This window comes from Ailuropoda melanoleuca, chromosome 7 (assembly GCF_002007445.2).
Source record: "Ailuropoda melanoleuca isolate Jingjing chromosome 7, ASM200744v2, whole genome shotgun sequence".
NCBI lineage: Eukaryota > Metazoa > Chordata > Mammalia > Carnivora > Ursidae > Ailuropoda > Ailuropoda melanoleuca.
The window spans coordinates 58,766,168-58,780,928 of record NC_048224.1 but is presented as its reverse complement, the minus strand read 5'-3'; the positions used below and the strand labels follow the sequence as shown (position 1 = coordinate 58,780,928).

General features: G+C 61.7%; 1 protein-coding gene across 1 annotated transcript in view; it reads left to right on the top strand.

Moving 5' to 3' along the window:
- The window catches only part of ADAMTS13 (ADAM metallopeptidase with thrombospondin type 1 motif 13), a 41,307-nt gene that overhangs the window by 11,747 nt on the left and 14,799 nt on the right, over positions 1 to 14,761 (top strand). The window contains exons 11-22 of the mRNA XM_034664774.1: positions 455 to 617; positions 1,415 to 1,519; positions 2,456 to 2,607; positions 2,724 to 2,787; positions 4,162 to 4,288; positions 4,681 to 4,829; positions 5,617 to 5,737; positions 7,934 to 8,014; positions 9,911 to 10,092; positions 12,600 to 12,735; positions 12,816 to 12,945; positions 13,713 to 13,895. Of these exons, the coding sequence (XP_034520665.1) occupies positions 455 to 617; positions 1,415 to 1,519; positions 2,456 to 2,607; positions 2,724 to 2,787; positions 4,162 to 4,288; positions 4,681 to 4,829; positions 5,617 to 5,737; positions 7,934 to 8,014; positions 9,911 to 10,092; positions 12,600 to 12,735; positions 12,816 to 12,945; positions 13,713 to 13,895 (1,593 nt within the window). The remainder of the gene's footprint in view (positions 1 to 454; positions 618 to 1,414; positions 1,520 to 2,455; positions 2,608 to 2,723; positions 2,788 to 4,161; positions 4,289 to 4,680; positions 4,830 to 5,616; positions 5,738 to 7,933; positions 8,015 to 9,910; positions 10,093 to 12,599; positions 12,736 to 12,815; positions 12,946 to 13,712; positions 13,896 to 14,761) is intronic.

Here is a 14,761-nt window from a genome sequence, read left to right as displayed (position 1 = left end):
CCATGGGCCCCCAGCACCTCCCCAGGGCACTCCATCCTCCGCCACGCCCCTGCACCCACCCTTCCACCTGCCCCTCCGCGTGCCGGCCGTTCACACCTCTCTGGGCCGGCTCCCTCCTCCCCTCCCACTCCCGCGCACCCGCTCTTCCATCCCACCCGCTTCTGCGCACTCCCCTCAATTCTGCCCCATACACGCCCATCCCTCCAGCCACTCTGCCTTAGCCTCGACCCTCCATCCCACCTGCTCCCCGGTCCAGCCTCCGTCTGCCGCATCCCCTCCTCCCCGCTGCTTCGCGCTGGCTTCTGCTCCGGCCCCACCTCCACTCCGCGCTGGTTCCGGGCTTGCGCCTGGTCCCCGCGCAGGACCGGCTCTCGGTGCGGGCAGCGCTGAGGACTCCCATTCTCCCCCGCCCCCACCCCGTGTCCGCGGGGCCTGAGCTGGGGCCTTGTCGCAGCACAGGACGGGCGCACTGCATGCGGGACCCGCCAGAGCCGCAGGCCGGGGCCGCGGGGCGCCCTCCCCAGGCGCAGCCCGGCCTCCTCTACGGCGCGGACGAGCAGTGCCGCGTTGCCTTTGGCGCCAGGGCGGTGGCCTGCACCTTCGCCAGGGAACACCTCGTGAGTCCCGCCGCCCGCTTATCCACAACCCAACCCGTGCGCCCTCCCCCTGTGCCCAAGGGCCCCGCACCGCTCATGCCCCCCTGTGAGCACCCGCTGTGCCAGGCTGTCAGTTACTTCTTAACATTATTAATTTTTAAACAAGAGCCCAATGTTTTCATTTTGACTGTGTCCCGCAAATAAGGTAGAGCCAGCCCTGGTGGGCTCCTGAGTCCTTGGACGTGGAACTTAAATAGGCAGTTACCAAGGGCTTCCAACCCAATGGGAACCTGAAGGGCTTCCCGGAGGAAGTGACCTCCAAACCAAACTCTATAGCAGGAGTGTGAGCTGGCAGGGGGAGGGGAGATGAAGGGGGCAGGCACCCCAAAGACAGACTTCCTCCCTGGGCTGCACAGGACTTTCATGGACCCCAGGCACCTTTGCCTTAGTGGGCCCCTTCCTCCATACAAAATATTAAGACTTATTATCACTGTTTTTATAAATGTAGTGTAAGTGTTGTAAATACAGATGTATTAATATTACATATTAGGACTTCTTCTTTGATAGAAAAGATCATCATTTTCTTTTGATTTTAAAAGAAATGAAAACATATTTGTGGGCCCCCAAAATGACTGTGGGCCCTGGTCGCTGTCCCTGTCCCATGGAAAGGTGTGCTGTGCCGTTTTGCCCTGGCCACCATTGCCCACGGAACAGTGTATGTGTCACTGTGTTCTGTGGTGTGGGGGGGACAATTAAGACTGGATGCTGAGCCAACAGGCTGTGGTGGCCCCGAGCTGGCCACCTGTCTCCCCTCTTAGGACATGTGCCAGGCTCTGTCCTGCCACACTGACCCCCTGGACCAAAGCCGCTGTAGCCGCCTCCTCATTCCTCTCCTGGATGGGACAGAGTGCGGTGTGCAGAAGGTCAGAGCAGGGAATGAAGGGATGGTAGAGTGTGTGCGTGTGTGTGCGTGCATGTGTGAGTGTGTGTGCGCACACGCGGGTGCACACGCACAGACTGGCACTCGTACGTGTCCATGCAGAGCACTGGCCGCCTGCATTCCTGGGGTGGGGGACAGGAGGATGGGTTAGCTGGGGCAGAGGGCCCTGGAGCGGCTCTTGGTCACCTGGTCGGGAGAGCCGGGCTGCAAGACACGTCACGTGCACCAGCTGACTTGCCCTGCCTATTTGCAGGGCCTGGAAGATGGGATGGGTTTTCTAGGTTCCCAGGACCAGTGAAAACTGACAAGGGGCTTGCTGGTGACTCTGCCCAGGTGGATGGGGGAACCAGAGCCCTGCCCTCCCCTCACCATTGTTGTTGAGTTTCTTTCTCTATTTTTTAAGAAGATTTTATTTGTTTGACACAGAGAGAGCACAAGCAGGGCAAGCAGCAGGCAGAGGGAGAGGGAGAAGCAGGCTCCATGCTGAGCAAGGAGCCCTGTTGTTGAGTTTCTTTCCCCCCTTCCCTGGGTCTGGAGACAGGTGTGTGGTGTCACCCCGGCCCCACATAGGAGACAAAGGCTTTGAGTGGTAGTGATAGCAGAGCCCAGCTCCCTGACCCAGATTCCCTCTCGTTGGCCGTGCCAGGCGGCATCTTCCTCTATCCTGCAGACCTCAGGGCCTCTGCCTTTCTTCTCTTCTCTGCCGAGTGTGGCCAGACCCTTTCTCTGTCCTACAGCCTGGGGTTTTGGCCTCTCCCATTTAGTGTTGGTTCCTGAGCAGGATGGGGGTGTGGGGGTGCCTGCATGTGTGCACACCTGCATGGGTGTGGGTGCCCTGTGTGTGGGGAGCCCTGTGGATATGGGGTGCCCGTGGGTGTGGGGTGCCCCGGCTGTGGGATGGTGTGTCCTTCTCTTGCAGTGGTGCTCCAAGGGTCACTGCCGCTCCCTGGCAGAGCTGAGCCCCGTGGGGGTGGTGCACGGGCACTGGTCTAGCTGGGGTGCCCCCAGTCCTTGCTCCCGCTCCTGCGGAGGGGGTGTGGTCACCCGGAGGCGGCAGTGCAACAACCCCAGGTACCACATGGAGGGCGCCCTGTGCTTTAGGTCAGGGAGGGGTGCCTGCTCCACATTCCCTGGTTGGGGGGGCAGGGGGGCACCTGTCACCCTTTGTGTCTCGTGGACATTTTCAGGCCTGCCTTCGGAGGGCGTGCGTGTGTGGGTGCTGACCTCCAGGCTGAGATGTGCAACACCCAGGTAGGCCTGCTTCTCGGGGGCAGGATGAGAGGCTCAGTTCGGCAGCGCTGGGCCCTGGGGGAGCCGAAGGATCAGGGCGGCTGTAACTTGTGGTTCACACCAGGGCGCTTTTGAGAGTGAGGGGGTGCTGCTCTGCTTCCGCTGGGACCACAGTGCGTACTCCAGGTGTCACACCTCTGTCCGCACGTGCCACCGCCCTCCCCGGCAGCACCCCTGACACCATCCTTTCAGTCCAAGTGCAGGTGAAATTCACATCATATAGAACCAACCGTTTTTAAGTGTGGGATCCAGTGGCATTGGTACGTTCACGAAGTGGTGCAACCACCCCCTCTATCAGGTTCCAAACGTCTCCGTCACCCAAAGTAGAACCCCAGACCCATAAGCAGTCACTTCCCCTCCCCCTCCTCCAGCCCCTGGTAACCACCGGTCGCTTTCTGTCTCCCCGGATTTGCCCGTCCCGCCTGTTTCGGAGAAGTGGAATCCCACGGTGGGTGGGCTTTCGTGACTGGCTTTTTTCACTCACCATCACGTCCTCAGGCTCATCCACATTGTAGCAGCCGTGAGAAGTTCACTCCTTTTTATGGCCGAATGACATCCCATCGTACGGATGCAGCACGTGTTATCTGTTCATCAGCCGATGGACGTCTGAGCCGTTTCCACCTTTTGGTTATTGTGAATCGTGCTGCTGTGGACACGTGTGTCCGTGGACTTCGGTGCCAGTTTTTATTTCTTCTGGGTATACACCTAAGAGAGGAGACACTGGGTCACGTGGTTTCTACGTACGGTTCTTGGAGGAACCTCCAAGCCACCCTGCACAGCCGCCGAGCTGTTTCGCTTTCCCACCAGCCATGTGCAAGGGTTCCAGTTTCTCCGCATCCCCCCCTCCTCTCCTTCCTTGCTGTCCGTGGCTTTGCTCATGGCCATCATTCCGGGTGGGAACTGATAGAATGGCTCCTTTGACTTTGAGCTAAGATCCTGCACCTGGTGAGACCCTCCCCTCCTGCCTTCTCCCGGCAGACACCAGGCCTCCCGAGCCCAGGAGGGCACAGTCTTCACGGGGAGCACAGGCTCAGGGGAGGGGAGCAGGCAAGCAGTGCTCTTTACTTCTTTGTTGCTGCGCGGTAGGTCCCGCCCTGTGTCCCTGCAAATTCTCCTGGATTCTCCCAACAGCAGAGAAAGGCTCTTGTCTCCCCCGCTTTACAGAGCAGGGAACCGACGTGCAGCCAGGACCTGGGCTCAAACGCATATTGTGACCCTCGCACTGTGGGGTGCCTTGTGGTCTCCAGTGGCAAAGGCCCCTGTCCTAGGTCCCCTGCCCCGAGCCCCCCATCCCAGGGCCCCTCCTGTGCCTGTCTTCTGCCTCCTCCCTGCCAGGCCTGCGAGAAGACCCAGCTGGAGTTCATGTCCGAGCAGTGCTCCCAGACGGACAGGAAACCGCTACACCTCTCCCCGGGCAATGCCTCCTTCTACCGCTGGGGCTCCGCTGAACAGTATAGTCAAGGTGGGGCTGGCTCCGACGCTATTCAGAGCAGGGCTCTGGCTTTGCTTTAGTTCACCGCGTCCTGGCGCGGCCCCTCATTAACAGGCCTGAGTCTCGGCTTTCCCATCTGTAAAGTGGAGAGGAGAGCAGGGCTTCCCTGCTCGGGTGAGAGGATTCAGTGAGATGATACTGGGGCAGCACCAAGGGCGCTCCTTGGCTCGTAGCTCAGTAACTGTCGCTATGTCGTGATTGTGATTACTGACTCAGGAGGCAGGACCTTGCCCCCAACCCACAGGAGGAAGCCGGATGGCCCTGGCCAGGCTGGGCCCACCTGGGTTATGCTTGGCAGGGTCGCTGCCTTCCCTACTCCCTGTCACCCTCACACCTGGTTCCCCGTCCCTCTGCCTCCCCAGGGGACGCTCTGTGCAGACACATGTGCCGGGCCATTGGCGAGACCTTCATTGTGAGGCGTGGGGACAGTTTCCTGGATGGGACCCGGTGTGTGCCACGTGGTCGGCGGGAGGACGGGACCCTGAGCCTGTGCGTGTTGGGCAGCTGCCGGGTAGGCGTGTGTGGGCGACAGAGGCGCCCTCCCATCCACGGTGGCCCCGGGGCCAGTCACATCGGAAGCCAGATGCTAAGGGGCTCTGAGGGGCCAGGTCTGTGGGCGCTGGCCCCCATGAGTCTGCACGGGGTGATGCCAGGGCGCTGGGCTGACCCTGGAGTCGGCTGGGGGTTAAGAGCCCTGCTGTGATCCCGGGGGAGTCATTTACACCTGCTTCCTGCATCCACGTCAGATGCTGCATGATGCCTCCCGCTTGTCGTGTGAATCCCAGAGCCTCAGTGCCCTCCCATGATACCCTCCCGGGGGTCACCTGCCACTGCTCTTTGCACAGATGTTCGGCTGTGATGGCAGGATGGACTCCCCGCAGGTGCGTGACGTGTGTCAGGTGTGCGGAGGGGACAACAGCACGTGCAGCCCGTGGAACGGCTCTTTCACGGCCGGAAGGGCCAGAGGTAGGGGCTTTNGCGACAGAGGCGCCCTCCCATCCACGGTGGCCCCGGGGCCAGTCACATCGGAAGCCAGATGCTAAGGGGCTCCGAGGGGCCAGGTCTGTGGGCGCTGGCCCCCATGAGTCTGCACGGGGTGATGCCAGGGCGCTGGGCTGACCCTGGAGTCGGCTGGGGGTTAAGAGCCCTGCTGTGATCCCGGGGGAGTCATTTACACCTGCTTCCTGCATCCACGTCAGATGCTGCATGATGCCTCCCGCTTGTCGTGTGAATCCCAGAGCCTCAGTGCCCTCCCATGATACCCTCCCGGGGGTCACCTGCCACTGCTCTTTGCACAGATGTTCGGCTGTGATGGCAGGATGGACTCCCCGCAGGTGCGTGACGTGTGTCAGGTGTGCGGAGGGGACAACAGCACGTGCAGCCCGCGGAACGGCTCTTTCACGGCCGGAAGGGCCAGAGGTAGGGGCTTTCCTCGGGATGGATGGCCGGGCTCCTCCCAGCCTCTAAGAAACACCTGCAGCTCAGAGCCTTGGCAGTGAGCCCTGGACCCTCCTCGTGGGCCTCAGCCTCCGTCCTCCACGGAGTGGAGAGTTTGATGAGACCGCCGCTGGAGATAGTGGCGCTTTGGGAATGGCTGCTCACGGTAGCTGTGATAAAACCCGGACCCTGGGCAGTCTGTGGTGGGCTGACCTCTCCTATCCTCCCCAAGGAATCCTATCAGAAGGGATGCTGTTCCTGGGAAACCCTTGACTTGGATCTGGTTATAAAAGAGGTCAAGTCATTTGNTCCTCCACGGAGTGGAGAGTTTGATGAGACCGCCGCTGGAGATAGTGGCGCTTTGGGAATGGCTGCTCACGGTAGCTGTGATAAAACCCGGACCCTGGGCAGTCTGTGGTGGGCTGACCTCTCCTATCCTCCCCAAGGAATTCTATCAGAAGGGATGCTGTTCCTGGGAAACCCTTGACTTGGNCCTCTCCCCGGGCAATGCCTCCTTCTACCGCTGGGGCTCCGCTGAACAGTATAGTCAAGGTGGGGCTGGCTCCGACGCTATTCAGAGCAGGGCTCTGGCTTTGCTTTAGTTCACCGCGTCCTGGCGCGGCCCCTCATTAACAGGCCTGAGTCTCGGCTTTCCCATCTGTAAAGTGGAGAGGAGAGCAGGGCTTCCCTGCTCGGGTGAGAGGATTCAGTGAGATGATACTGGGGCAGCACCAAGGGCGCTCCTTGGCTCGTAGCTCAGTAACTGTCGCTATGTCGTGATTGTGATTACTGACTCAGGAGGCAGGACCTTGCCCCCAACCCACAGGAGGAAGCCGGATGGCCCTGGCCAGGCTGGGCCCACCTGGGTTATGCTTGGCAGGGTCGCTGCCTTCCCTACTCCCTGTCACCCTCACACCTGGTTCCCCGTCCCTCTGCCTCCCCAGGGGACGCTCTGTGCAGACACATGTGCCGGGCCATTGGCGAGACCTTCATTGTGAGGCGTGGGGACAGTTTCCTGGATGGGACCCGGTGTGTGCCACGTGGTCGGCGGGAGGACGGGACCCTGAGCCTGTGCGTGTTGGGCAGCTGCCGGGTAGGCGTGTGTGGGCGACAGAGGCGCCCTCCCATCCACGGTGGCCCCGGGGCCAGTCACATCGGAAGCCAGATGCTAAGGGGCTCTGAGGGGCCAGGTCTGTGGGCGCTGGCCCCCATGAGTCTGCACGGGGTGATGCCAGGGCGCTGGGCTGACCCTGGAGTCGGCTGGGGGTTAAGAGCCCTGCTGTGATCCCGGGGGAGTCATTTACACCTGCTTCCTGCATCCACGTCAGATGCTGCATGATGCCTCCCGCTTGTCGTGTGAATCCCAGAGCCTCAGTGCCCTCCCATGATACCCTCCCGGGGGTCACCTGCCACTGCTCTTTGCACAGATGTTCGGCTGTGATGGCAGGATGGACTCCCCGCAGGTGCGTGACGTGTGTCAGGTGTGCGGAGGGGACAACAGCACGTGCAGCCCGCGGAACGGCTCTTTCACGGCCGGAAGGGCCAGAGGTAGGGGCTTTCCTCGGGATGGATGGCCGGGCTCCTCCCAGCCTCTAAGAAACACCTGCAGCTCAGAGCCTTGGCAGTGAGCCCTGGACCCTCCTCGTGGGCCTCAGCCTCCGTCCTCCACGGAGTGGAGAGTTTGATGAGACCGCCGCTGGAGATAGTGGCGCTTTGGGAATGGCTGCTCACGGTAGCTGTGATAAAACCCGGACCCTGGGCAGTCTGTGGTGGGCTGACCTCTCCTATCCTCCCCAAGGAATTCTATCAGAAGGGATGCTGTTCCTGGGAAACCCTTGACTTGGATCTGGTTATAAAAGAGGTCAAGTCATTTGCAATGTGGGTGCTTAGAGGGTCAGCCGAGCAGTGGAGTCCCCCCTCCCTGTGTTGGGCCGCATGCTGAGCCCGGAACCTTGGATTTAGTCCCTCCACCTGGCCAGGGCAGCACCCTGCAAGGTGGCCATGCAGCCTGGCTTGCATTGGCCCCCTGTGACAAGGGGCCTGGTGAGACCTTCCCTGAGACAGCCCCATTGTTAGCTTTTGCTGTTGAGGCGCTTTTTCCCGGACATCTGAAATCTGCTCCCTTTCACTGCAGTGTCCGTGACCTGAGACCACCTACCCTCCTCTGCCTCCTTCTAGAGTATGTCACGTTCCTGACCGTGACCCGAAACCTGACCAGCGTACACATCACCAACCGGAGGCCTCTCTTCACACACCTGGGTGAGCTGGCCAGAGGACGCCCCCGAGGCAGCCAAACCGAAGTTTATAAAGCATGGTCCCCACGACGCCCTCACTACTTTTTTTTGTTAAGGTTTTGTTTATTAGAGAGAGAGAGAACACGAGTGGGGGGCAGAGGCAGAGGGAGAGGGAGACTCCCCACTGAGCAGGGAGCCCGATGTGGGGCTCGATCCCAGGACCCCGGGATCATGACCTGAGCTGAAGGCAGACGCTTCACCGACTGAGCCACCCAGGCGCCCCAAGATGCCCTCACTTCTCATGCTGCCTGCAAGTTCAGGGGGTTCCCTAACCACTGCCAGGTTGGATAAGTCACTCGGAGGACCCCCAGGACGCTGAGAGCTTCTATACTCACAGTTGTGGCTTATTACAGGGAAAGGAGACAGTAAAAGAAGCCTGAGCAGGGATGCCGAGGGCAGAGCCTGGGAGGGGTCCACGCCCATGTCGAGGTGTGAGAGCGTGCATGGAGTATTGCCAACCCCGAGCGCACCCGGGTTCGGCGTCCCGTTTTGGTTAGGACTTCATTATGTGGACATGAGGCGTGATTGATGGATCACTCATGTGGATGGCCTCAGTCTCCAGGTTCACGGATAAGATCAGCTCGCGGCTGCTGTCCTGCATCACGTGTTTGGTCTTCCTGGCTTGGCCCATCCCCACCTTAAACAAAGATACTCCTGTCTGGTGTGACCTGAGTCCCTTCCCGCAAGCCTAGGGCAAAGGCCACATCTGCCTTGGAGAGAGGCCACCTTCTTTACTACTCGATCCCACAGCATTTCTTGATTCCCATAGGGCGCCTACACCTGCCCTTGGAATGTGGAGGGGGGCTGCTCACCCTGGGGGCCTTGAGCCCCCGAAAGCTCTGTGTGGGCATACTTGGTGAGAGGGCAAGTCCACAGTGCTCACCAGGTTGTGGACGGAGGCGCAGAGCCCCTGACGTGTGGGAACTTCCTGTGGTCAGACGCCTGTGGGCATCGGCAGGGTGTGCCCTGCTCGCCGCGGAGACCGCCTGACCAGCCAAGGCACTGGGGCTCCCCGGGGAGGGCTGGGACCCCGGGGGAGGACAGCTGCTGATGTGGNCGAGGGCGGAGCCTGGGAGGGGTCCACGCCCATGTCGAGGTGTGAGAGCGTGCATGGAGTATTGCCAACCCCGAGCGCACCCGGGTTCGGCGTCCCGTTTTGGTTAGGACTTCATTATGTGGACATGAGGCGTGACTGATGGATCACTCATGTGGATGGCCTCAGTCTCCAGGTTCACGGATAAGATCAGCTCGCGGCTGCTGTCCTGCATCACGTGTTTGGTCTTCCTGGCTTGGCCCATCCCCACCTTAAACAAAGATACTCCTGTCTGGTGTGACCTGAGTCCCTTCCCGCAAGCCTAGGGCAAAGGCCACATCTGCCTTGGAGAGAGGCCACCTTCTTTACTACTCGATCCCACAGCATTTCTTGATTCCCATAGGGCGCCTACACCTGCCCTTGGAATGTGGAGGGGGGCTGCTCACCCTGGGGGCCTTGAGCCCCCGAAAGCTCTGTGTGGGCATACTTGGTGAGAGGGCAGGTCCACAGTGCTCACCAGGTTGTGGACGGAGGCGCAGAGCCCCTGACGTGCGGGAACTTCCTGTGGTCAGACGCCTGTGGGCATCGACAGGGTGTGCCCTGCTCACCGCCGAGACCGCCTGACCAGCCAAGGCACCGGGGCTCCCTGGGGAGGGCTGGGACCCTGGGGGAGGACAGCTGCTGATGTGGCCGTGGAGATTCATGCCGTTGTCCTAACACCCCGTTCCTTAAGTCAGGACCTCTTCTGTGAGGGGGCTGGTGCCCCAGCTGCCACAGGTGTGGGGGAGGAGATGCGCCCCCTGCCCACAGCCTTGCTCCCCCCCACAGCGGTGCGGATCCGAGGGCGCTACGTCGTGGCTGGGAATTCCAGCATCTCCCCCAGCACCACCTACCCCTCCCTCCTGGAGGACAGCCGTGTGGAGTACAGAGTGGCCCTCACCGAAGACCGGTTGCCTCGCCTGGAGGAGATCCGAATCCGGGGACCTACCCAGGAAGACATGGAGATCCAGGTGACCAGGAGGGCCTGGGGGAGCCATCAGGGCCTCCTCCTGGTGTCACCTGCTCGCTCGCTCAGCAGTCATGTGAGGGGCCCGCGGGGGTCCTGGAGTTCTGGACGTGGGTGCGCAGGGGTCAGCGGCTCCCCCCAGAGAGGGCTGTGTGGCGGAGGTCTGAGATGAGCTAATGCTACANGGAGGGGGGCTGCTCACCCTGGGGGCCTTGAGCCCCCGAAAGCTCTGTGTGGGCATACTTGGTGAGAGGGCAGGTCCACAGTGCTCACCAGGTTGTGGACGGAGGCGCAGAGCCCCTGACGTGCGGGAACTTCCTGTGGTCAGACGCCTGTGGGCATCGACAGGGTGTGCCCTGCTCACCGCCGAGACCGCCTGACCAGCCAAGGCACCGGGGCTCCCTGGGGAGGGCTGGGACCCTGGGGGAGGACAGCTGCTGATGTGGCCGTGGAGATTCATGCCGTTGTCCTAACACCCCGTTCCTTAAGTCAGGACCTCTTCTGTGAGGGGGCTGGTGCCCCAGCTGCCACAGGTGTGGGGGAGGAGATGCGCCCCCTGCCCACAGCCTTGCTCCCCCCCACAGCGGTGCGGATCCGAGGGCGCTACGTCGTGGCTGGGAATTCCAGCATCTCCCCCAGCACCACCTACCCCTCCCTCCTGGAGGACAGCCGTGTGGAGTACAGAGTGGCCCTCACCGAAGACCGGCTGCCTCGCCTGGAGGAGATCCGAATCCGGGGACCTACCCAGGAAGACATGGAGATCCAGGTGACCAGGAGGGCCTGGGGGAGCCATCAGGGCCTCCTCCTGGTGTCACCTGCTCGCTCGCTCAGCAGTCATGTGAGGGGCCCGCGGGGGTCCTGGAGTTCTGGACGTGGGTGCGCAGGGGTCAGCGGCTCCCCCCGGAGAGGGCTGTGTGGCGGAGGTCTGAGATGAGCTAATGCTACGGGGCCAAGCAGGGAGAGGTGCGTGTTGAGGGAGCAGTGTGTGCACAGGGTGCGTAATTAGGAGGGCTAAGGGAAGGGGACCCCCAGGAGGCTGGAGGGCAGGACAGATCTCCAGAGGTCTTGGTGGCCATGAGAGGGGTTTGGGCTTCCTCCCAGGTTCTGGGGTGTTGGGGTTGGAGGCTGCTGAGGGGGCTCTTGTAGGGTGCAGTGGGGATCGGGCTTGTGTCAGGCCTGGCTGAAGGAGGGTGTGGGGAGTGAGACAGTGGGATGGCCAGATTAGAGACCCAGTGTGGGGGCATCCTTCCCGGAGCCATGGCAGCCCAGCAACTGGAAATGGGGACCCAGAGGTCAAGGGCTGGGGCCCAGGGACGCAGGTGGACTGGAGTTTGAATCCTGGTTCGGCAAGAACTTGGGCAAGGAGATTATCTTTTCTGAGCCTCAGTTTCCCCATCTGCAAAATGGGGCTAAGCATACCTACATTAGGAAGTTACTGCGAAAATTCATTTTTTGAAGATAGGGTACATTGAGCACACAGCAGAGTGTCTGGCGCCCCACACATGCGTGCTCTGAGAGGCGGCCAAAGTGCTTTTGCTGGCTTGGATCTTGAAAGGACCAGAGGCTGGGGTGCCCCATCCTAATGGTGGGAAAGTGAGGCTCCCCCAGAAGTCCTGGGGTAAAGGGATGGGTGCCATGAGGGCCCAACCTGGAAGCCGAATGTTCTCCCAAGCCTCGCTGTCCCCTGAAGAGCATGCTAGGTTCTCATCCTGACTCTGCCCCCGGCCCGGACCTCAGTCTCCCCTGTAGAACGGGCATGAGGCTGCAGCCCTGCCTCCGAGGGTCGTGGGATGCACGTGCCGGGCAGTGCTGGCAGCAGTCGCTAGTACGGGGGAAGCTCTGGGTGGCTGTTGGCTCTCACTGTTTCTTGGAGACAGAGGCTTTGGGCGCGTCCTCCTTGCGCGAGCTGCTCTGCACGTGTCCCCATGCGTGCTTTGTGGAGGAAGGCGCTGGGAGGGGTGGATGGATAGTAGCATATGTTGAAATAGCCCCGAGACTCTTGGGGAGGGGTCTGAGTCTTGGTGGCCCTTGACTTTGGTCTAGCAGCCCAGCTCCCGCCTCTGCCCCCACAGTTGGGAGAGACAGCAGGGGCTCCCACAGAGTCCACCCAGGCTAGAGGGAGACCCCGGTGAACAGTTTACTCCTTCCCCGTGCAGCCCAGGCCACCCACCTCCCCACCCCCAGGAACGTTCCCAGATGCAGGCGCCAAGCGGCTCTGTCTGCATCCTTTGCAGTGTGAATAAAAATACAGATTCCTGGGCCCCTCCGAGAGCCACTGAATAGGACCTGCGAGGCGGGGTCTGAGAATCCCCATTATAACAGACAACGGTGCCATGTGGCCAGATGAGGACTTGTGGGGGCAGGTGCTGGAACCTTGGGGGCCTCCGGGGCTCTGCCCTCCTGCCTGGCCCCGCTCTGGGGCTGGCCTTGGGCACAGAGCCCAGTGACCGGCCAAGCTCCCTCAGGGAGCCCAGTGGACAAGGCCCCGAGCTCTCTGTCTGTCCCCTGCAGGTTTACAGGCGTTATGGGGAGGAGTATGGTGACCTCGCACGCCCAGACATCACCTTCACCTACTTCCAGCCTCAGCAGCCACAGGCCTGGGCATGGGCCGCCGTGCGGGGGTCCTGCTCGGTGAGCTGTGGGGAAGGTGAGGCCTGGGGCAGGGCTCGCCTGAAGCACGGTCTGTCCGCTGCAGGGAGGTGGCCTAGCCTCCCTCTTCCCTCCCAGGGCTGCGCTGGGTGACCTACAGCTGTCTGGACCAGGCCAGGAACGAGTGGGTGGAGGCTGCCCGGTGCGAAGGGAGCCAGCAGCCGGCAGCGTGGCCAGAGTCCTGTGCCCCTCAGCCCTGCCCTCCACAGTGAGTGCTGCCTGTGCTCAGCCACGGCCATGGGGTCTCGCTGGCTACAGGGCCCACGGGCATGAGCTCGATGAGGCCGCTTCCAGGCGTGGGCACTGCCCTGGGAGGTGGGTTCTATCAGTGCCCCCCCGTTTTGCAGGTGAGGACACTGAAACTCGGGCACAGTGTCACTCACGGGTGACATACCCGCTGCACCTTGTCTGAAGGCAGCACCTGTCTGCTCCGAGCTCGCTGCAGGGTGGAGGTGACCGCCCTCCCCGGGAGGGTTGTGGTGACGGTCAGAGAGGTGACGGTGGGAGGTACCCGGCCTGTGCACTTGGCAGGAGCCCAGCGTTAAGGACGAGGCTTCCCTGTTGGTTGCAGGGCTGGTGCAGTTATCCACCAGCACGTTTTAAAATGGAATGATTGATGAATTGCAGGCTCCACACGGGGTGTGGACCCCAACATGGGGCTTGGACTCGTAACCCTCAGATCAAAGCCTGAACTGAGATCGAGAGTTGGACACTCAACCCACTGAGCCTGCTAGGCGCCGCTCGCCAGCACTTTTATATGGGGTCCTTGGGCTCAGGTGCAGCTTGGGGACACCCAGAGGGCCACTGCGCTGAGCGGGCTGTCCCTGTGCAGTGTCCGGGCACCTGCAGGGACATGGGGCCCAGCCCAGAGCGGGGAAGCCAGTCAGCTGGACAGATCTGTCTGTCTCTCACCGCTTCTCCTGAGCCAGTCCTCGGGGGGACGGGGTCCCAGCGCTCTCTTCCTCTCCTCCTCAGCTGGGCAGCTGGAGACTTTGGTGCGTGCAGTGCGTCCTGCGGGGGAGGCCTGCGGGAGAGGGTGGTGCGTTGTGTGGAGGCCCAGGGCAGCGTTCTGAGGACCTTGCCTCCTGCCCGGTGCAGAGCGCTGGCCCCACAGCCGACAGTGGTGGAAGCTTGCAACTCCCAGCCCTGCCTGGAGAGGTGAGTGCGGGGTGGGCAGGGAGGTGGCTCCCTGGCAGGGCTTGTCCCCATACTGAGCCCTACCCTTTCTCACTGTCCCCTCTGCCCAAGGACTCTGGCTGGGCCCCACCATCACGGAGTGGCCAGCTTCAGAATTACTACCCAAGAGACCCTGGGCCGGCCATTTCCCTCTCTGAACCCCCAGTCCCTGCTCACGGAGGGGCTGTGAGGACCAAGTGAAGCCACACACTAAAGCCATAAGTGTCCCTTGGTCATTACCATTGCCGTCTCCATTGTGCCTCTCATCCCTTCAGTGTCCGAGCTGACAGTGGCTTCTTCCAATTTGCTGCTAACTGGCTGGGTGTCTGGATCAAGTCCCTTCCCTCTCTGGGCCCCAGCTTTTTCGCTTGTCCAGTGAGGAGGGGCTTGGCCTCCATCACTGGTGGCACATGTGTGGCTTGGGCTCCTTTGCCCCTCTCCCATCCATGGCAGACCTGGGAATCACCGCCCTCTCCCACGGAGGCCCGATCTTGCCTTGGGACCCCTCTTGCCTCAGCTCGGCCGGCAGGCGCCCCCTGTCAGGGTTGGCACGCCCGTGAAATGCAGTTGCCATCTCTGACCTGGGTGACCCGACTCCGTTTCTCGGCACCTGCTAGGGTGCAAGGAGTGATATTACTCTCTGGACGGAGGCCCACCTTCCTCCCCGGAAGGCAGGCGGGTCAGGGCCCGTGTCCCGGCACCCGGGCTTCCTAGTGCAGTGCCAGCAGCAGCTCACCCAGCGCTTTCGGGAGAGGCCTCGGGGTTTTGCTTCTTTGTGGGGCTCGTCTTGGATACTGGGGCACGGGTTCACCGCCTCCCTGCCCCGGGAGCTGGGCTGTACCTACGGC